At 43.2% G+C, this 22,828-nt stretch overlaps 1 protein-coding gene across 4 annotated transcripts in view; it reads left to right on the forward strand.

Moving 5' to 3' along the window:
- Positions 1-22,828, forward strand: part of SLC35F3 (solute carrier family 35 member F3) — a 159,163-nt gene that overhangs the window by 112,970 nt on the left and 23,365 nt on the right. For all 4 annotated transcript variants that reach the window (XM_068676188.1, XM_068676190.1, XM_068676191.1 and 1 more), the window contains one exon: positions 9,417-9,741. In XM_068676188.1, coding sequence (XP_068532289.1) covers positions 9,417-9,741 — 325 coding nt within the window. The remainder of the gene's footprint in view (positions 1-9,416; positions 9,742-22,828) is intronic.

Consider the following 22,828-nt stretch of genomic DNA (forward strand, 5'->3'; position numbering starts at 1 on the left):
TATAGCTTTTCCACAATCACCTCACATTCCCTAGTGCAGTTTTCAGCAAAGATTGTATTTATGGCTGAAAAAAAGTAGAAGTATGTCTTCTATAGGTGATTGAAACAATAAGAGGTTCCAAAAACCTTTCTTATTGAAAAGAGGAAAAGGTAATTATCAGAGAGAAAATGGAAACTGGAATCCTTACGTATAATATTTTCTTGCTCAGAGTTGTACCAATTCTCTTGGTGCCAACAAGGGTCTAGCCAAGCCTAGATTTGTTACCAAAGGAGACCCAGCTTTGGGGGAACTTGCCAGTGAGAAGTGAGGAGGCATCCTCTTGTCTCTTCTGGTACATCCTTGAGCAGCAACTCATGTGAGGACTTTCTGGTTATATGTCTGCTGCTCCAACCATTGTGAGCAGACTCAAATCCATTTCAAGTCCACTCTGTTGTCTGGTCATTAGCTGACAGAGAACAAATGCTCTGAGTATCATGTTCTGAATTTAAGACCTAAAAAAGCATCATGTTTTAGGTTCAATAGCAGGTTATCCCTTTATTTCCTAAGAGAACAATCAGCTGGACTTAGAATTCAGTGTGCAAGAGACCAATGGGCTCTGACAAAATCTGTTATCTAAAACTGTGTATACCTGAATACCAAGCAGCTCAGCATTTCAGAAAGCTCTATAAGGGAAAAACAACAATGTCTCATTTCTGAAAAAATGCAGCCAGCGTAGCTGGTTTACCACTCAACATAATACCTGTTTATATGTCCTGATACGGATGTGGTATTCGCATTAGTATAAGTAGCTGAGTATAAGCCTTTGGCAATTAAACCATTGCTCAGGAAAGATGTGGCACTGAAACTGCTGGCTAATACAGTAGTTTCCTGTAGAGAATAGGCTTGTTTTTTTCACCAGAACAGACAACCATTGCTTAAACCTTTGTTCCAGATGAAATTTGCAAAGCCTCCAACTCACATTTGCCCAGAATCCAGTTTTGGCCATGGCTTATTTTTATTCTAATGCAAGTTGTATTTCCATAGAGATGCTGGTCTCCTCAAAATAAATGGCAAAACTCCCAGCTGCAATTTTTATTCAGGAAGGAAATTCAGAATAATGAAAAAAAAATCTAATTTTTCATACTATCAAGAATACGTATCTCATAATCAGGATTATTCTTTACATCCATTTACAGATGTTACTTTCCAGTACCACAGTGTACTGTAATAAGCACACAGTATTATCAGTTTTTACTCTGGACTCCAATCACGCATTCTGCTTAATAATAAAAAGGACAGTATTTAGGGGAACTCCTCACCCCACAACATTCAAAGTGGAATATCATGTTTTAATGAGGCTCATTTCAATGCAGCAATTTTAATAGAATTTCTAAGCAGTTGCCTCTGAAGATAAATTAAATGGATTACAGTCCAAATTGCTGCAGTACAGAGTTGATAATTTATCAGCTCTCTCTGTGTCACTAACAGGAAATAGAATATAGATTTTGCAGAAGATCTTGCTGGATTTGATAGGAATAAAGGAATATATATATGCTAGGGAGGAGAATTTAGCATATCTTCAACAAATACGTGCAGATCTGTTAATTAATTCCAACTCTTAGTAAGCTTAGGTATAATATTTAGCACAGGATAAAACAGGAATTAATACATGATAACCATTAATGATAGAAATCACTATAGTTTTGAGTAGTACTTAAGGATAAGGATTTAGGAGTACCTGTTAGAGTAAACTTATGCCTGTCTGGCAAGATAAGCTATACAGATGATTCAATAGCATCAGTGATATGGGACACAGATTTCCGTAGATAAAAGCACAGGAGCCTCATCTTGACTGCCTACAAGCCAACAGACCTATTTCCTACCCTGCTGAAATTAAGGTGAGATAATCAGATATATTTGAATGTCCTTCATAGACTATCTTAACATTTATTTTTTATGATTAATTAATTTATATAATAAATTCCAGTAGAAAAAAAAAAAAAAAGGTCTGAGCTCAATCTGCATTTGTCTTGCTTTGAATCTGTACTTACACAGAGTTCCCATTTACAGGTACCTACATCCCTTGTAGAATTTATGCTGTAGCCTCAAACAAATTCAGACCTTCTGACCTAATAGGTTAATACCCTGTTTTTTTTTTTTTAAATAATCTCTACTGTGAATTTCTAAAATTATCTCCTGTATTTATTTATTCTTAATGTAGTCATGCTATTCCGTGATCAAATTAAGTAACATAATTTTTATCTGTTACTGTAAGGCAAAGTATTTAGAGAGTACTTTTACAGTTTCCTAAATATTGTCTAAAAATCCACACGTGTGATGCCATTTTGACCAAGTATTCTCATTTAAGAAGTGATTTTATGAAGATTTATGGGGCTTTGTCATGTTTCCATCGTGATGCGTTAATTGGTATTCATTGAAAAATGTAAAACCAGTCTGTTAGACCTTCAGGACCTACCACAACAGGAAAGTTTGGGTATTGAGCATAGACAAACCCAAACACTAAGCATTGCAGTCCCATCCACCAGCCACCCATGGACACTGCCAGCTTCCTCTTAGGAAGCTAGGAGCAATTTCCTCAAGAAGCACATGAACAGCCACCTGTGGGACCTGACCAAAGGTCCTTCTGGTCCTATCTCCAGCTTGGTGGAATTGATTGGGAAGGTGTTTTTCTGGCCTGAGGTGCATCTCTTCCATTGTGGGCGTGCTGCCAGTTGAAATTTCCCTCGATGTAGAAAACAACTTTTTGCTGTTTTCTGTGTTGTTCCTAATAATTGCTGGCAGTTAATAATTTTCCTTTTTTTTGGCTGCTCCTGAACAGTAGGCTGTCTTTTCTGTGGGACGGCCTGGGAAGAGTTCAGGATCCCTCATGTTAGATGGTCAGAGCCCATCACTGTGTATGCAGCAAGTGGTTCGCATACTCCCACCTGCACCTCTACATCTGTATGCGTCTCCAGTCTGCTGTTTTATGACCACACTGCTTTGCCTGTCATCCTGCAGCCCTGGATGATCACTTCATTTCATTAGGAAACTGGCAGATCACCACTTGCCCCCGTGATATTTATAATTACATTGAAGAGTGCAGCTCCCACAGCAGGCCTCTGCAGGGCTCCAGTCACTCCTCTCCATTGCTTCCTTTACTCCGTCCTGGTTTCTTATCTTGCACTGGGCCTTTTAGTCATTCCAGCACCTTCCCTGGCTGCTTATTTTCTGTACAACCTTTTGGAGTGGGATTTTGTCAGAAGCCTCTTGAACACCTGGAAAGAGGAACTGCATCTCCTTCATCATTGTGGCCGTCCACCCCCGTCAAAGGCCACTGGTGAGGCTGCAGGATGAGCGGCCTCGCCTGTCCTGTGGGCAGTGCTGAGAGCAGGCCTGAGCACGGCTTTATGCCACACTAGGATGCCCGTCCCTCACTATTGCTTGCTCACTCTAGCACTTACTGCCCTGTTTTACAGCTAAGTTGTCAGCTAAGTGGCTGAGCTCTGCCTTTTGAAAAGCAGAGGGGGAGTGTGAGCTTGTCTTCCATGGCTGAGCACATAGGGCACCTCTTTGGGGTGGCAGCTCCCCAGGCAGAGGGAGCAGGGTGCCCATCTGCCCAGGGCCAGGGCAGCCACACACCAGCAAAGTCAGACTGCTCAGAGTGGAATAAGCTCCCATTTGCTGGGAAGGCATTAACTGAGGAGGTCATTTGCCCAGAGGAGAAAAAAAAAGTGATGCTTTTGGCATGTTCCAATGATTACTTCAAATATAGACTAGAAATATTCCCTGGAGGTGACTTTTTAAGAGAGATGTAAACAACTGTGCTTTGAATCCTGGCAGGGTCTAGGTGTAAGAGAGGCACCAACCTGCTTAGGAGTCCACTTAGGCAAGCCCAGGAGCAGGTTCTTTGGCATTTGAGGAGCTCTAAGGGGTATGGGAGGAGGATACAGCTGGTACAAGCAGCTTGGCAAAACTAAAGCTCATTTGGAGAAGGAAGCAATGTCCCATTGTGCAGAAATTAGTCTCTCATTGCATTTCCATGCAGCAGAAACATAGGCCTTTGGGAAGGTTGTTATATGGAGATTACAGGCTTCCAAAATGAAATATTAGCAGCTCCTTAAAACCAGCTATCAGGACAGACTGTGAGAGGAGAGGTCATCATTAACAATGACATGGGAAATCTGCACCAGTGACTGGATGCTGTGACAGGTGACGCCCTCCGACCTCTTTAACCTGACCAACTGTGAAGAAAACGCCTGGGCAACAGATCTCAATAAATGCCAGTATTTCAGATTTAGACAGCTACAGAGGCAATTAGAGACGTAAATCATTTTGTGGATTTGGCACTTAACTCTTCTCTTCACAGGATTATGCCTCAGCAGTTTTTAACAGCTTAGCTCAAAAATCCTGGACAGCTAAATAATGCATAGCTAGTGTGGTAGATGGAAAGGGGATAAAAACACTTGGAGGAGTTTGGGACTCTGCTACTGAGGCAAATAGTTGTGTGAATATACCTTGTATAGTGCCCAGCTCTGAGCCCCCTGCATGGCACGGGTTTCTAGAGCTCCTAACCACTCTGAGGATCAGGTGCTGTCTTACAGGAGACATCTCCCATATCTGTTAGAAGCAAATAATATTTTTGCAAGCTTTACAAACTTTCTGTGCAACACCCAAACAGCTACAAAACATTTAAGAGGCTAGAAAAATACAGATGCCTTGAGGATGGCGCATTTGTAATTGTTAGAGAGACCGGTGAGGATTCTTCCTTCTGTCAATGATTTTTCAGAAGCGTGCCTTAAAGAGCTGTTTAAGAATATGCTTACATTATGCTCACAGGCAAGCATGTTCATAGTCTGGGGAAGCTGAGGGAGTTGTACATTATCATTAGGCACATGTATCAGTCCCTAACAGACAGGACCTTAGTCTGCGAGGGTCACTTTCTCTCTCTGAAGGGCTGGCAAGGGCACCCTGCGCTTTTGTAGTACTTCTTTCTGTCATTTGCTGTCGAGCTGGGAACAGCGAGAGCAGCTTGCTGCTGACAGCTATACATGTTTGTGTCGTGGGCCCAGCTCAGAGCCTGCCAGCGCTGCCTGGCGTGGCTTTACCCTTGGTTCCTGACAGCGGTGGCGGAGAGGAGGGACACATCTCACCCTGCTTTGGGCACCTACACCAAAGACACCCACTTGTGGGCTTCTCTCCCCAGACTGTTTAGGGCTGGTGGAGAGAAACAAGCACTTGGAGAGGGTGATTCATCTGGCTTGTTTTAATCGTCTACTTTAGGATGAGATAAATCGTGCTATGGAAATGTCTTTTTTTCTGTCTACTAACTATGCAGAAAGTGTAAATGACTGTCTCAGATATACAAGTCTGCACAGCAGATGTCTCAAACTGATAAGCTGAATGCCACCCTTGGTTTCTATCAGTATCACATTCTGAAGATACACCGTGAGGTTCTGCCTCATGGTGAGTCGTAAACTGGTGAGCTGTGCACAGGAGTCTTAAGCCATAAGCAAGGCTTAAAACCCTTGAAATGGTCTGGACAGGCTGCTTAAGGGGATGCCAGTGTGGGGTGGGTTTCTGTAACCCACTGCATCTCTAGTCAGCAAGGTAGGGCACTTCTTTGAAAGCATATACCTGATGTGGGATAAGTTGTGCCTTCTGGTGCCCATTTCTCTCTCTGGACTCAATCAGGAACTGGGGATGACTAGCTCCGATGTGGGTGTTCCTACTGCAGGTTTCTGAAGTTAGACAAGGGGTCCTAATGGGGGAACAGAGGATGTCTGTTCTAGGATTGAGGATCCCAGAGGGCACTGGCATTGGAGGTGTTTTCCTTCAGGTGTTTCTGAATGCCACAGGAGACAGGCTGGGCTGAAAGGGAGGGAGGAATGGTTTCAGCTGGGATTTATGAAACAGGAAAAGGAATGATCAAACAGGAGAAAGGAAAGCCAAATTTAGTAAAAGCAAGATAGGCATTTTTCAACTATCTCAGCATCTTGATATACTCTTTTGGGGCATATAGTAGCATACAGAGAAGTCTGCTTCAAGGGGCAAAGGGAAAAAGAAAAAACAGGAAGTCTGGAGAAAAATACCCAGAAATAAAATTCTTTAAAGTCCTGCCTCATCTGTTCTGAAAAGCCATTTTGCCATCTTTAAATTGCTATGGAGTCTGATGCCAGCTGGCCCTTGTGCAGCTTTAGAAAGAGGATGAGAAGCTTCTCACCCACGTGTGGGTTTGCCATCACCCCACCTTGCACCTGTGACTTGTGCAAGGAAAACTGTCCCCATGGGGACACAGGGAGTGGACAAGGAGAACTACAGCTCTGGGGGTCATGTATGGAGCCAGCAGGCAGGTCCCCAACACAGAAAATGAAGAGAGGGGATGATGTGTGTATATATTATCTATAGGCTCCACCTTTTCCAAAGACAGTCTGACTTTTTGTGACAGAAGCACAGAAAATCTGGGAGCACAGGAAATAATGAACACGTGATGCAGTTTCACAGACAGATAGTTAAAAGAAGTCCCTGCTTGTAACTCTTAATAAGCCAACAGTGATTTTTACCCCAAAATTTGCATCCATCACCATGAAATGTGTCATGCCTGGGATAAGTTTTTACTCCATGCAGCATGTAAATGCATCCGAAGAACAAGCATTCCTAGAAACTTAAGCCTTGAGCAGCAATATCACTGTAGAAGTGGTACACTCAGTATTGTCTTGTGCTGAAAGTGATTGTCTTGGTGCATTGAACACGAAATTAGATGTACATGGATGAGTCATTTTGCGTATGGAGTAGAAAGAACATCAGTAAAGTTTAGCTTTATTTCATAGGGACCAATTGCCATAGAATAGACCTAAAAAATAGCGGTGTTGCATACAAGCTGTCCAGATGAACGGCTAGCTTATGAGTACGTGCATGGTGTAACAGGGAGCAGGACAGGCATCTTCAGCCTGGAAGATCCTCACCATGCTGTCTGTAGCGGGGTGTGCATCAAACACTGCATTACTTCATACTGAGTGCCTGGTGGGTCAGGGCGTGTGGTTGTGATTTTCCCCCTTTTCAGTGGGTGCCAGAACCACTGGACCCCAGAGACCAGACACATTATCCTGCTGTCTCAATGACCAGTTCTTATTTTAGGAAAAATAACACAAGTTCAGTGTTGTCATTCAGAGCACCTACCTGTCTTAGGATATCATATATCCCAGTGGCTTCAGACACGTTCCCTGCTGTTAAATATCTTCAGCAGAAAGGGGTTAAATGCTGGTTTCATGCTCCTTGGCCCACGGGAAGCATGCCAAGGGGAGTTCCTGAAGGTGTGGGAAGTGTTTGGTCTTCCAGTGGCAGCACCCATTGGAAAGGCTTGAGGGGAAATTAAAATTACAGCCATAATTGCAGGGCATGTTTGGTAGACAGTAAAGAAGGTGCTGGTAGCTGCACATTATTTGGTGAAGTTAAAGGAAACCAGTGTATCATTGTACAGCAAACTGAACTCCAACCAGTCTATGCCAGGCAATAGGGGAAGAAGGAACATTACTTACAAGCAGTGGTGTAAAGAAAATGTATTCAAATGTTTAGAATGAGCTAGAGCCTCACCCTTATTTCAATTCTAGCTTCTTCCAGTGTTTAGAAGGTAGCTTTTGAGTTTCCCGTTGTATGTTTAACACAATGCTACATTAACTTTGGATAATTCATTGGCCTGCTGATGCATCTCCCATTATGTGGGAAGCTGCCCACACAGTCTTCTATTGAAAACTGAAACAAGTGAAGAGTTCAGCAACGTCCCCATCTCTTTAAAGCCACTCAGCAACACCAACAGAAATCAAGATGTTTATTCCTTTTCTGCTGAATACTCTTCATAGATCTCAAGATATCAGACGGTTACAAAATACAGCTTTGCTAGGCAAACTAATGGTACTCTTAGCTCAGATCAAACATTTCTTTTATGTAAAAGAATAATTAAATACTTCTCTCCTTTGGAATAAACCTTTCATTTAATAATGTATTAGCTTATGTAAATATAAATTTAGGTTAATCTGAAATAAGATGTCTTAAGAGATTGTCCTTTCCAGCCACTGATTCCCACCAATATAAGGAAGGACTTCCATATGTGGATCCCTTAGTCTGCTTTGACAATGGATAAGTATTTGGCAGTATAGTCACTCATTATCCTGGCTGTATTTACATTTCTCTTTCCACCTTTCAATACACGCAGTGGCCTTCAGATGCTTTTGAAGTTGTAGGCTCCTGACTTTCAGCATAAATCACTATTACTTCATGCTTACAGTGAATGAGCCAACTAAACAAATCAGCCTTTAAGAGAAATCCCTGCTGACTGTTGCATGCAGGTGACTTGATGGCTTCAGGAGATGTTGAATGGAGTTAATTTACAGCAGGTGAAAGCCCTAAAGACAGTGGCCTGCTGCTGAGGTCTGCCAGCACCTTTTGATCTCAGTAGGAATTGAACCACCTGGCGCTGCATTGCTCATTCGTTTACAGCCTGGACACAGCATCTGCTGATAGTGGTAAGATGTCAGGACTCTAACAATTCATGTTTAAGGATATAAGTAAAAATCAGAAATAGCAATAGTTGCTGTCTTTCAAAATCATCTCCTGGTTTGTACACTGTCCGTAACTGGGCCATTGGGTGCTGAGGTGTGCGGCTGAGGAGCTGCCTCCTCTCTGGGGTGCTGGATGCTGGGTCCAGCCATAAGGCAAGTGTGAAACCCGGCTTTCCAGCAGCATCCTGGGCTTGGTTAAACCAGGGAGAAGTCAACGTGCTGTGTCACACCTGGTGCAGGACTCAAGCTGAAAAAAGTGAGGGCTGTTTAGTCTGAGACACTGTTCAGGGCAGCCTGTGGGTTGGTCTTGTTGTTGGCAGCTGCCTCAGGAGATCTAGGGGCCACAGAAGTGCTGGGTGATCCAAGTTCAGCATTAGTCATGCTACGAGTGTTGCAGTGAGGATGCTCACTGCAGGGTTACTACGTTGTCCCGTCCCTCCTCTTAAAGAAACGTCATATTGCATAAGCTGCCCAATTCCACGTTTTCCAAGACAACAACGATTCCAGCTATTGCTGCAATCCCCTTTGCTGCTCTACCAAATTCAGTGCTGTGTTTTTCATTCATCTACATGTCCTTAAAGCATCAGTTTTAAGCGGCGTGTTAAATCTTTCTACATACATCAGAACATGTAATTTTAATTTCCATTTACTCAGTGGCTTTTAAATCTAGAGGTGATAATTATTATTTACATTCTAACCATGCCTGAGTTGAACCAGAGGCCTTGCAATGATCTAAAAATGAATGACATTTTGTGGCAAGATCTGTGTTTATTTGTTTATTTTGGCTGGTAAAGCCCCACCTGACTTCAGAAGGCCCCAGGATGGGAAAACTAAAATTCTGCCCGGATTTCCTCAGTAAGCCTTGTGTTTTCTTCTCCCCAGGGGATGAGCGCTCCCGGGAGTCTCCAGCCCCAGCAGAAGCACAGATGCAAGCCGGGGCAGAAGGCGGTGGAAGGGTGAGCCGCTGTTGCTGGAAATGCTCCGTGACACAACTCAAGAAAATTTTCTGGGGTGTGGCCGTGGTCTTGGGTGTCTGCTCCTCCTGGTCGGGTTCAACCCAGCTAGCCAAACTAACCTTTAAGAAATTCGATGCACCCTTCACTCTAACATGGTTTGCAACAAACTGGAACTTTTTATTCTTTCCTTTGTATTATCTTGGACATGTTTTTAAGTCAGCTGAAAAGCAGTCTCCAAAGCAGAGATACAGGTATGGGAGCTTTTGTTTTTTTCTCCTGTGGCTCTTGCATGTTGCTCTGCCTCTAAGCCAACATTTTGTGCATTACATCAAACCCGCAGTTGCTTTCCTCTTCAGGTTTGTTAAAAGGTGCTCTGAATTCATTCTGTTGTATGCTAGCTGTTGCTATTACTCTTAATACAGTTTGACTCCAAAAGGAGTAAGTCTGGGTTTATTAGAAATACATACAAGTCAGTTAATGAAAGTCCACCGTTTCTGTAATTACTTCTCAAGAGGTTTCTGTACAGACTCCTGTGGCCATCATTTTCTTTATTAGTATCTTCTTCCTCTACCTTACAGCTGACTTTTATGGCAATGTCTGAGTAAGCAAAGAAGGCTCTTCTTTCCACAATCAGGACTTGTGCAGTGCCTTGAATAGCCAAGTAAAAGGTATTACAGTATTTTCCTGGCATTATGCCCCTGACACCTAAGGCCAGACTCTGATCCCAGTTAAACTTGAGCTGTTTTGTTTATTTCCGGGAGGAAGTGCAGTCATAACCGAGGACAGTGTTTTGTCTTCAGCACACCTTTTCTTCACAGCCAGCCAAACCCACTGAGCCTAAAGCACTCATGGAAAGCCCTGAGTGCCCATCCTCCCTGAGAGGTGAGGATGCTCTAGCTGCTCGAAGGACTGCCTCTTGGTGAGCGCTCCTTCATCTCGTCTCCTTTTGGCTTCAGAGAGGCGCCTGGGACAGATGGGATGAATCAGCCATCAGGACGTCCTGTGTCAGAGCCTCCCTGATACATGGAAGGATGTGAACAACCTTTTCCCCTTCTGTTACACAGTGGGACTCACAGCCTTTTAATGAAGTAGCTCAGAAAATAAACAGTATGAAATGCACATTTCTCAGCTTCCAGCTGTGCAGCAGTGAGGAGGAAACTCACTGTGGGAAACATAAGAAATCAGGTTACTCAGTTATACTGATTATGCTATACCTCTTATTACCAGGGTTAAGGTTATTAATGTTTAAATTGTGCTTCTTAGCCATTATTGTATTTTCTTTCTCTCCTAAATCACTGAGGCAGCTACAGATAAAGGAATTTCACTGTTCACTGCAGGTCCTAAAGCAGTCCAGAATTAAAGACATTTGCATAAGATGCTGTGTTTCCTGCACTTCAGCCTTCAGTTTGTTGTTTAGTCCATAACAGATATGGGGGCTTCAGCGTTGAGAAAAGTACGGAGGTTAGAGAAAGAAAGAGCTTAATCTAAAAACAGGAACAAATGCTAGCCCCAAACAGCTATATTCTAGTTTCTTTGTTCTGTCAGTATTTTTCTTTCCAGTTGCCATCAGACAATGTTTTAAATACTGATGAATTCTGGGGTGAACGGCTGTGGTTCACCAGATCCCTGGGGTTAAAACCAGAGTCTTACGCTCATCATTGCCACAGTTAATTGATATGGGTGATGGTTTTCTGTCTTCCATTTAATTAAATGACGACTGAGTTGAAGAGCAGGTGCAAGCCCTGTAGCCTATTTGGGATGCAGGGGGACATCATTACAAATAAGCCTACAGCAGGCTTAGTGAAGAATGTGCATTTGTGAGTCTGACTAGCACATTGGCTGGGGTTAATTTGCAGAGTTTTTATTGGTGTCAGGGTCAACAGATATTTGGAGATTTGGCTTTGTTTCCTCTCTTTGCTGCAGATTTTTTTTTTGTGGCTTTGAGTAAGTCACTGCAGACCTCAGATTCCTTTGTATTCTCTGCATGAGACAGTGCTTCAGAGGGAGGACTGTGCCTTAAAATCATAGAATCATGTCCTTATGTGGCGTCTGCCCCAGCATGTCCATTATCCAAACTGAGACCTTTTGGTGCTGCTGCACTAGCTGCCAATGAGAAAAAAAAAAAAAAAAAAAGAATTCCTGGTCATCTGCCTATTGCAGTACACCTGAGATTTCACATGTATGTAAGTCAGGTTCTGGGCTCCAGAATCCTTCCCTAATTATTCCCCCTATTGTGCAAATTTGTATGTGTGTGTGCATGTCTGTATATATATACGTGTGTGTATATGTACACAGCTATACAGAAACTTGGCAGGTCTGGATGAGGCATTACCATCTTCAGAAAAGCTTGTACTCTAGGCACAATCAGACATGTTATGGAGGCAGTGGATGGATGGGCTTCTAGATAATTAAAATGGACAGTTCTGATATGGAACTAACAAAAAAAACCCACCTTGCTTAATCACTTGCTGCTGCATTTATCCTTCACCTTCATATATTTAATTTATTATCTGAGCTCTCTGGCAGGAATCTGCAGTGAGATAAATGAAAAGTAGGTACTGGAAGAAGGTACAAATATAACATCTAAGTCACCTTAGTAGTAAGGTAGTAAACAAGAGGATTCTCAGATCTTGCCTAGGCAGGTTGCTAAAATCTATAGACACCTGAGTGTCTTGGCAGCAAATCTTCCCGAGGATACCTGTGCTGCCACCACCTCTTCATCAGGGCTGGGCAGCTGAGCCTGCCTTCAGCGCAGCACAGACAGTGCCTTCACACCGCCCCTGCCTGGGTGGGTGGCTCTGCGAGGTCTGAGCTGGCAGGCGTGCCTCAGTATAGCTCGCCGTACAGCTAAAGAACATGTAATGAACGGTGATCATTAGGAAAAATACAAAAAAGAGGGATTATGGAATGTAGGAGCAGTGAATAGATGAGCCTTCCCTCTTATACTGATTGTATGGTTTATTATGGTTTTGAATCGCTACTGTATTATACCTGTAGGTGTATGTACTATGCCATATAGATATGAATGTGTATGTTCTGTAATCTCACAGGAGAGCATATTTATCGTGGACACAAACCAGGTTAAAGCTGTACCAGTTTCTTCCCATTTTCTAGCATATACCACAGTAGTAAATCTGGCACCAAAACTTTATAGTAGCACATTAAGAACAGGTTTGTTCTGTCTCTTTGTAAGATTTTGAGTATTAGGCTGCGATGTAAAGCATTAAGGATTCTGACTGACCCACATTGCATGGTAAGTAACCTCCTGTGTAAGCCCTGCTAGACTTGCCAGTTGTGTCTGCAGCATGGGGAGGGAATCACTAGTGATTTCACTGAGGCAGTGCTGAAACCATCCAAATTGTATCCAGCCTCACAGAGCCTGATGATGAATAAAATCCCTTCCCTACTTCTGAGAATGAATGAAGGCAAACCAAAATACCTGCATTCACATACAGACTGATGTGTTCTCCCTGTACAGCTCCATCACATGAAAGAGTTGTGCCCAAATCTAAATCGATCAGGGAGAACTTGTCCCACGCTTGCTCCCAGGGGACCATACATCCTCTGCACAGGTCTGTGTCCGTAGGGAAGTGACCCAGAAAATTCCAGCAGGCCACAGAAGAGCACTCCAGGCTCTTCACTGCACTCTTGTTTCTTGTGCAAAGACTTGCTAGCTTAAAATAAAATTACAGTAACTGAATTATCATTAATTTCAACCATTGTCCAGTCCAGAAATAACACATGTAATGATTTATGTGCCTAATGGATCATTTAAGAGTACTTCATTTTGGCTTCATACTTTTTGCTTCCAAACTGCTTTATAAAATGACACATTTAATCTGATGATCTGCCCTCCATCATATCTACATTATTAATTTATGAGGTAACATAAATTAAAAGCACTAGAGCTTAAAGCTCCCTGGCTACATGGAAGATGAAATTAAAATCCCTGTAAGACCTTGTTTGGCTTTGCGTATCTCCAGGCAGGAGGAAACGTACCTTTTGTAAAGATTTACTCTGTGTGTGCCAGCTGGGGAATAATAGAGCTCTGTTCCCATTTTGGCAAGAGAATACCTCAGAATGTGTGTTTATTTTGATGATACGGCTTTATCTGAAGATTTTTGAGAAGGAAAGGGCAGGACTTTCCATAACGGTGTATGTGATTATTTGTATGTTTATTTATTATTTAGGTCTCGATCATTATTTCATAAAGCATTAGGGCTAAAGAAAGCAAAAGAAGCTAACACTAAGTCTGTTCAACAGTCTTGAATACAGGGGAGGTGTTGGGTGACTGAAAGATTCATTGCACATACCTGCAGTGATCCACAACCATATCTGAACATGTTTTGATGTGTTCCTTTTCACTGAATTCAAGTTTTGTCCCTATACTGCCCCAAAACTAGCTGCCACTGATCTGCAGGAATTTGAACGTTTTTCTTGGCAAAGAAGGAAAAAAAAAAGTTGAGGGTAAAACTGAGGTATAGTTATTTCTTTGGAGCTGAACCAAAATAGTGGAAGTAACAATGGAAAAGGACCGAAAGGACCGATGTAGTAGGTCTCATGTATGCTGATTTACCAACTTACTAACTGAGCTACTTTTGCTTTATGTATATATGCACTCGGAACTGAGACTTAGCTCTGTGGTGGTCAGACAGTGTGGGCCAGTTTCTCAGTGTGTTTGATGTGTATTTCTGTTAGCACAGAGGAGACAAGGTCTTAGCCAACAACCCCAGTAATTCCCAGTCTGCTAGTTCACTTCCGACTCATGCCAAAGTGTCATTCAGCGAACCATCAGCACCACCCAGCTCTCCTGCTGCAGGCAGGGAACCTGGCCATGTAGGTGCTGGTGCCACCTGGGCACGATGCAGCTCTGCAAAGGAAGAAGGTTAGAGCCTGCTTTGGCATGACTGGATGTATTTTTTTACTATTGATTTCTAGCATTTTGTATTCATGAGTCTCTGTTATCCATCTGCATTAAAATGTTGCAGTGTGGTTGACTTTTGGCATCATACTGATTTATATTACTGCTTAGGTGGGAGCATCACCACCAGAGCAGACTGCATTAACAGAGTCATAAATAAGCTACAAAAGCATCAAGACATGGTGAAGGCAAGTGTTTTTAGCAAATGTCACCCAATGAAGCATGTTTTCTTTCAAAAAACTGCAGTTTATAAACTCTATTTCTCTAATTCAGTACATTAGCCTTAAAATAATACCTATTTACTTTGTGTTCCTCAAAATAAAATCACTTTACAATGCAAGGTCCCTTTAGCTTGTTAGGGGAAAAAATAACCAAAGAACAAGAAGAACTGTTAAAAGATCTGGTTCTTACCCAAGTTAGACACAAATCAGGAGTAATTCCAAATTAAATCAATTTGATCTCTACAGCAGGCTGTCAGGGCTTACTTTTGTTCATAGCAATTAATTAAAAGAAGTTGTGAATATTTTGCAAGAGGTTTATCACACTCATGGTCATCAGTGTCTCTGCTGCAGGTGTTTGGATTATTGTTGGTGATATTATTGGTGGGCATCTGTACTTATTCTTAGGCTGTTTTCACTGCCTCTCTGCAGTGAAAAATCTGCACTTTTTTCCAGGGCCTCTGGCTAAAACGAGGCCAGGTTGTACTGTCAACAAGTAGCAGTAGCAGTGACTCCTCCTGCTGGAACAATGTGCTGACTGTGGTAGGGGCAGTGCTGGTGGGCACCTGCTGTGCATGCAGAGTCAAACTCGGGCACGGAGAATTGATTTGGGCTTAGCTCAGCTGCAGTCCAAGCCATGGAGCTCAGGGTGATGCTGTTGTTATCTTCCATTTCTCAATGTTGAGGAATCACCTCTTTCTGACAAAAATTGTGGCAGTGCTTTTGAAAACACTGCGTACCCTAGTGGGCAACAGGGTAGGGGTGCATCACGCCATCAGAGCTCTGTAGGTGGCTCCTAGCTGCTGCCTTGTCACAATACAGCTGTGCTGCTTTATGCCAGATTATCATGCAAGCTATCGTTTTAGCTGTTTCTTGGGGGAGATTTGCTTTCTTAGGTGATTAATAGGTAATGTCGTGGTTTCTGTCTCTTTGTGGCTTCTGAAACAAAATTTTCTCAGCCAAATGTCAAAAATGTGCTCTATAAGCATTTACATGCTTATCTCGCTTTCTAAACCTACCCCCAACTTTTGCAGCTACTTTGAGAGCTTGTGGCTTAGCCCCAGTAAGAAAATTGCCATGGTTCCTTTCTTAGGAAACCAATCCTTTGTATTTCTGACCATGATGTTCTGAAACATTCATTAACATTCATGTCTGGTGAAAATCTTTCCCTTAATCTGAAAATCCTTCATCTGTTGGGGATCACCTGTTCTGGGCTTTTGGAGCTATGTGGAATGCTAAGGGAGACTAAAAATTGGGTACTGCCTGATCAGGAGAAATATATGGCCTTTACTCTTGAGCCTGGTTTGCAAAACCATTCCAAGGATGATTTAATTAAGTGCCATCCTGTAATTTTGTCTCGTTGTTCCATTACTTTTGTCTTCTCTCCTGTGTCTTGAGCAGATACTCTGAAATAATTGTATTATGTGCCTCCTATGAGGTAATGGTGCTTGAGGCAAGGGCTGCAGACAGAAGTAATTGTTCTTGTTACCTGATGATGGGGCATGTGCTATGAAACAACGTGTTTGTGGAATGGCTTTTGCTTGAAAAAAATGTCATGTCCCGCAGCACTGAGTGACCCCCGGTCAGCATTAAGCTGCAGATGAAGAGCACTTCATTAACTGGCTTTTTCCCTAGTTCATAAAGGAAGCTGCCAAACCTTGGGGCTGCTAAGGCTTTTCTCAGGAGACCTCTAGAGCAAATCTACCTACACTGATCATGGCTATGCTGACCCCTCTGCACGGACTGAGACTGTGGAGCCAAAGAAAGCAGAGCTGAAGGGACCTCAGAGGTCACCTCCTCCCTGCCCTGCCTCCGGTGCATGACCAGCATGCACCAACTGAAAAGGATCTGCTTTTTGTGGCTGGCAGAGGAAAAAAGGGACTGGGAAGAGAGTGTGTGATCACAATTACTACGTGCAGAAAGAAGCAGAAAGCTGGGATGAGCATGGATCCTCTGTTTTACCAATCGCTGTAACATAAAAGGAGATGGTGTTCATAGCTGATCTTTTTGGTCTTTTTGCAGGAAGTGTTTAACCCTAGCCATCCTATCAAGCATCCTGACACCCCGTGCATAAATGCACTATAAACAAAGCCTGTCCTGCACAGGCTCTTCCGTGTTGTTTATAACAGAAACAAAAACAACACAATTCAGGAGGGAGTGGTAAGGAAGCTTAGGGTATTTTTTTCAGCCCAGATCCGTGTCAAAATGTCTTGAAGGCTGCTACCTTTAAAGCTGCTTTAAAAAGGGAAAGTGCCTGTATGGTAACAGACTTTGTAGCTATAATTAACAGCTCTCAATAAAGACGGATGATACAGGGAGAAGTGTTCGAGGCTGGCAGCACCACAGAAGTGGAAAAAACCTTTTTGTCCAGCTGCCTAGTGGTTATGGCCCATGTCCAGATTTCCCAGGATGATTTGTGTTTGTTTTAAAAGACAGCCTCATATAAATGCACAAGTACCTGGCTGGAGATGCTGTGAAGTCAGGGACTAAGGGATCTGGCCACCCTCGTTTGTTAGTCATAGCTTCAGCTTTAGCTTTACCAAGAGGGAGGAACAGCCAAAGATGAAGGTTAGCAGTAGCACAGGTATATATGAACAGGGTGTCAGAAACTGAAAAACCCTATCAAGCAGTTATATAAGATAATATCTGTGAACATCCATAGATTTTTTTTTTTCCTGAGGTAAAACATGTTAAGAGCCGATGGGTAGACAGGTTCATCCATGTGCTTGCACACACCCATGTACAACCAATTCTGTGTATTCCAGTGCTAAAATGCCTTTCCAAAAGTTAGCTTCCTGCCAGAAAATCTTACCCAAAATGGAAAAATGAACAAAATCTGGTTTTGTTTCATGTCATGGGGGTCTCTTGGACGCAGCAAGCCTGTATCAGGCTGCCCCAGCAGCCTTCTTATCCACCCCTCTTCCCTATATCTCTGAACTCTTCCCATATGGAGTTGGTTTCAGTTGGCTTATTAATTTCTAAGCCACATTCCTTCTCTTTGGAGCTGAGTGGTTATTTGTTTGTTTGCTTAAGCTGCTTATTTCACCAGTATGTCGAGACTCCTATAGTGTTTCCTTTATATCTGTGAAAACCTTCTACTGCATCAGTACAATGGTCAGACTCACACATTGCTACAGTAGAACCATTCCTAAATGTCATCTGGCATTTGTCCTTACGTTGCATCTAAAAAAACTTACTTTTTTCTTTTTTTTTTCCTAGTACTCTTTTTTTCCCCATTTAATTCTCTTCACTATCTGTTGTAGAAGCCAACCAAATGAAAACTGCATTCTGCTTTTCCTGCACTGAAACTGAAAGTGAAGCCTTCTTCGCGAGTCTGGCTTTTTGTGCTTTCAGCTGGAGTGCAAATAGATTTCCAAGAACAGAAAGAAAAGCTCTCCTATTAAATAGCACACTCAAAAATAGCCAGAAACTTTCTGTACTACCTAATGGTACCTTGAATAAAAATGAAGTTACAGCTCTGTAACACTGTCTGATATGTCCACCATCTAACAAACGGTGCTGCTGTTACACCGTCACACCAGGGGATCCCGAGTGTTAGCTCGTAGAGTCATGGAATAAGTCTGGTTGGTGGGGGACCTGGGGAAGTCTCTTATCATGGGAATAGTGAGAGACTGTAACATGGGAATGAGACTCCTCCCCAGGTCCCCACCAACCACAGTTGGTCTCATATGGTCTGTGGTCTCATACAGTGAGTGCAGAGCTTCAACGTATCTACTTCTTCATTTTGTTAAAGGTTAGTGAACTGCATACACTGGACAAATATGGTTGTTTTTTGTTTTTTTTTGTCTAGTTTATTACATCATTTAATGTCCTGTCTCTAGAAATCCCAAAATTACACATACCAGAATGCATTGGCATGAATGGTACCTGTTCTGCTGCTGTTTGCCTCTTTCTGCTAGAGCAACCTTAAATATTTGCCCATTCTCTGACAAGAACATGTTGTTTCAAACACTGATGATTTGATTTATTTTTGATTAAACTTTATTTTTTTTTAAAGGGTATCAACCCACTATACAGTGTTTTTGCTTAACTTATTTTAAATAATCAAATTTTCACCTACTATTTTCAGTATTTCGTGAAGTTTTCTATATTAAATGTGATGAGTCCAGTCAGCATTTGACCCTAGATGACATCCTCTCCTACGAGCAAAGCTAGATCAGTAAATGATGTATGATTTCAGTGGACAGCGTGCTTAGCATGGAATTGTTGGTATGCCTGGATGCAGATTCTTAGCATGAGCTATTCCAGGGCCCAGTGGGATCAGCAGCCATGGAGCCATCCAAGTTAACAGGGGTCCAGACAAGTCTCTTGAGAGTGTCTATGAAGGATTTAATCATACCAGCAACAGCTGCTTCATGTGATAACAGATTTGTTTCTGAGTAAGAATGAATGTACAATTAGAATTTACCAAACTGCTAAAGATACTTTCTTGGGATCTCTTCAAAATGGAGCATCAAATTGGCTTTATTTTTAGGTAAACAAGAATCATAATGAGGACGTTCCTCTTGAAAGTCCTACCAGTTATATGTATACTTAACGTATGTAACATATGTTAAATGTATACTTAACTTTTGGCTGGCAGGCTGTAAAAAAGATTCTGCTGCTTTATATTTCTAGAACTTTGTTTTGTTTTAATGATTCACAAAAATTAACAGCTGGCTTCCCGGGTATGTTTGCTGTAAGAAACCAGGGACAAGTCGTTTCAAGGAACTGGAGACAAGTGTGTTTCCTCCACAGCAATTGTGCTAAAAACAAACTGTTCTCTGTGTAGCTTTAGATATTTTCCACTGTTACGTTGCTGATATCTGGAGTCTCATTACCAAAAAAAAAAACCCTTTGTCTAGCACAGCAGAGTAATTAACAACAGATTTTAGGCACACGTAGAAATATCTCGCCAGGGAAATTTGAGACGGAGATGACAAAGAGTGCCTTGGAATCAGTGTAATGCCATAATCTGAATGTGCAATGGCAAATTGTCCTTCCTCGAGCAGCTCAGCCGCTCAGTCGGTCTGCCTCCGTCGGGCAGCCTGCCTCTGCCACGGCTTTGGGCCAGCAGCCACGGCCACGCGGCTCCTGCGCATGACGCGCGCTGATGGCACCTACAAGACGTTGTGCAGCTGGCAGGAAAAAGATGCAATAGTTCATTAGTTTTGCCATTCTGCATAATTCAGGCGTTTTCAAAAGGAATGGCACTGGAAGCTTTGTAGTACTGAAGGTGCATAATAATCGCATCAAAATTGCCCATCTGCAGCTAAAGTGAGATAATTGCCTAGGCGTATCCGCATTTGCAGAAGAGATTTTGAATAATAAATGTTTATAAAGCCCTTCTGTCATCATGTTATCCAGTTCTCACCCCGTAAGCCAAACTCTCAATTCATTTACACTCTTTTCAAACCAAAAATAGCTCCCGTCGGTGCAGCTCTGCAGTTGGTAAGGATCAGGCTCTGGACGAGTTTGTCACCTGGAATTCTCTCCCAGCTCCCCAGCAACACGCATCAGCCAAATCAGAAGAGAGTCGTCAGCAAACCCCGCCGATTCCTTGCTAATGATAGTTTCTGTCTTTAATAATTAATTTATGTAAATGACTGGTGTTTAAGGGTACTGCTACTGATTCTCAGTGGTGCTTCCTGAGGGGCCAGGCCTGTCCAGAGTGAAATCCACAAAAGGGCTGAGATGCGTGCCCCATCCTGAAAACAGGCATAAATATCTACCTGTGGTTTCCAGCAGATGCTTCTCCCTGCTTGGGAACCTCTTTTCTGTCCCAGAGGTAAAAGCCTGATGGATCAATCCACACAAAAAACAGGCACACTGAGACCAGCAGCAGCAGGTTAGATGCCTTGTTAACTCGTTTTATTGTTGCTGAGCTACCCTGCTCTTGCAGATGAGCTCCTTAGCATGGGATCAGCTCACCCAAGGCTTTGAATGTGGTCCCTCCAGGTGTGACAAAGTGTGGACAGCTGAAAGCCACGTGGTGGTGTTACTGCATGCTCGCCTGCCCAGCCCTCTGCATGGGGTGCTGTTTGTAACTGCTCCCCCGTTCTGGTGCGCTCCCATCTCCTGGCAATTATACACAGGTGGCACTGACCAGGAGAGGTTTTTTTGATGTGACTTTGTCATCTTATGCCTCTCCAAGAGTGGTTTAATTGCTTTTTCCAATAGACTTGATACAAGTCATGCTGAAGTCCCAATCAGCCTCAGTATGCCTGACTGATACCTGATATCTGCCATTTAATATCTGTCTTTACCTCTCCCATGATCTTGTTCAGCAGCTGATGCTGCTTGTTCTAGCCCCATAGTACTGCCAGCCCTAAACGAGCAAACATGTATAGTTTGCACAGGGGTGAAAAATGTTTCAGACTAGATGACAGAATCACCTGCTTTTTTCCACTGTGTGCCACTCGTCTTTGTGCACGAGCAAAGGAGCTGGTGCTTCAGCAAAGAGCCACTTGTGTCCCATGTGGTCGGCATGCCCGTAGCTCTGCAGCTCGTAAACCCTTTCTCACCATAATGAGGTTTGAGCCCACAGTGCCTCTTGGGCACTGGCATCCTGCTGAGCACCTCGGCACGGGCATAGCAAGGCTGCAACCAGAGCAGAGTACGGTGTGGCCATGTGGAGGGTGCCTCTGCTGCTGGCATCCAGGCGGACGGGCTCACCTCAGAGCCCAAAACCACATTGCTGTGCTCATCGTTCTTCTTGTGAAACAGTCTGAAAAGAGATCCAGATGCTGTGCCAAAATTAGTAATGATGTGAACTACTGCTCAGTGCATTTTTTCTCTCTCTTAAGGGTTTGAGCTTATTAAGTAACCTCTCTCAGCTTCATCACAGAGCATTACGTTTTGAACAAGGGCTGAGCCCAGCCACTGAAGATCTTTATTCTAGCTGTGTAGGTGAGCTTTTATTGAAAGAGCCAGATTTAACAGAGTGTACCCCAGGCACCGTCACAGTAACTGAGCCAGATTATGCCTTGTGTGAATCAGTGGGGTCGGATGGGGAAATCACAGGGCGCTGTGACACGGAATTACCCTGTTACTGAGGCTCAACGTGCAGGGTGCGACTTGTGTCTGAAGAACCTGAGAAACTTTTGGAGAGGGTCTTGGTTGGTGCGAGCTCTGCAGGACAGCCCGAGTGCCTTTCCCGACAGTTCTGCACAGCCTGCTGCACGGGCTTGCTTCTGAGCAAGCTGACACCTGCCTTCCATGCCGGGAAAGCTGCTTCTTCTCAAGCATCTGTCTCCGAGCACTGCTGGTGCAGCTCCGAAAATCCTTTCCCCTCCGAAGAGCGGAGCCAGAGCACAAACAGGGGGTACCCGCAAGGTGCCTGTGAGCACAGCGTGCCCAGCTGGTGCTCCCCACTGATGTGCCTGGCCAGGCTGAGGGATGGATGCTCACCTCCCTTTACTCCACCCTCCATCCCACTCACATTTCAGGATAAATCCAGTGCACTCAGCGATGGCCTGGAGCTTTGCCAGCATGGCCGAGTGCCGGCTCTGGCCCCTGCAGTGCCTTGGGACAAAGTCATGCTCATTTCAAACATGGAAGGAGTAAAGCCCTGTTTTTCCACTGGGGATGAATTATAGTAGGATTGGAAGAGTAGTCCTTGTGTCAAACGCATCTTCACTCTCTGTACAACCCAATTATTATTTTTTCAAATTCTTAGCTTTTGGGAAACAATTCTTCCTCCACAGCTCTCTGCAGACAGCATCCCCGCTTCCAAGATGACAGACTCGCTCTGAACAACATTTTATGGCACTCTTCTGGGCTCCTGTCCTGTTGTGGCTGATGCCATGACAGGAGACGCTAAGTTTAGCAGCCTTAACCTTTCTAAAACCTCTATTTTAAACTCGAAATTCGCTCATCCATAATCCATTTGAAATCAGTGGGTGCTGACAGTCTTCATCCCACTGAACAAGTCAGTGTGCTTAGGTACCTGAATATTAATTTATGTTTTTAATTTGATCTGATTGCAGTGTGAAGGAAGAGAAATTCAGTAACTCCTTGCAGCTTGATCATTGGTGCCGTCTATAGATTATTTATCAAATTCTTTTTATTTTATCTTGATAAGAAATTTTATGGATCTCATCAACAGCAAATCATTTGTCTCTATTGGTTTACTTTGAAGGATGATTTATGTATACATTAAATTTGATTGCAAGCAGTTTCCTTACGCATGTAAACCTC

Source organism: Anas acuta, chromosome 3 (genome assembly GCF_963932015.1).
Source record: "Anas acuta chromosome 3, bAnaAcu1.1, whole genome shotgun sequence".
Lineage (NCBI taxonomy): Eukaryota > Metazoa > Chordata > Aves > Anseriformes > Anatidae > Anas > Anas acuta.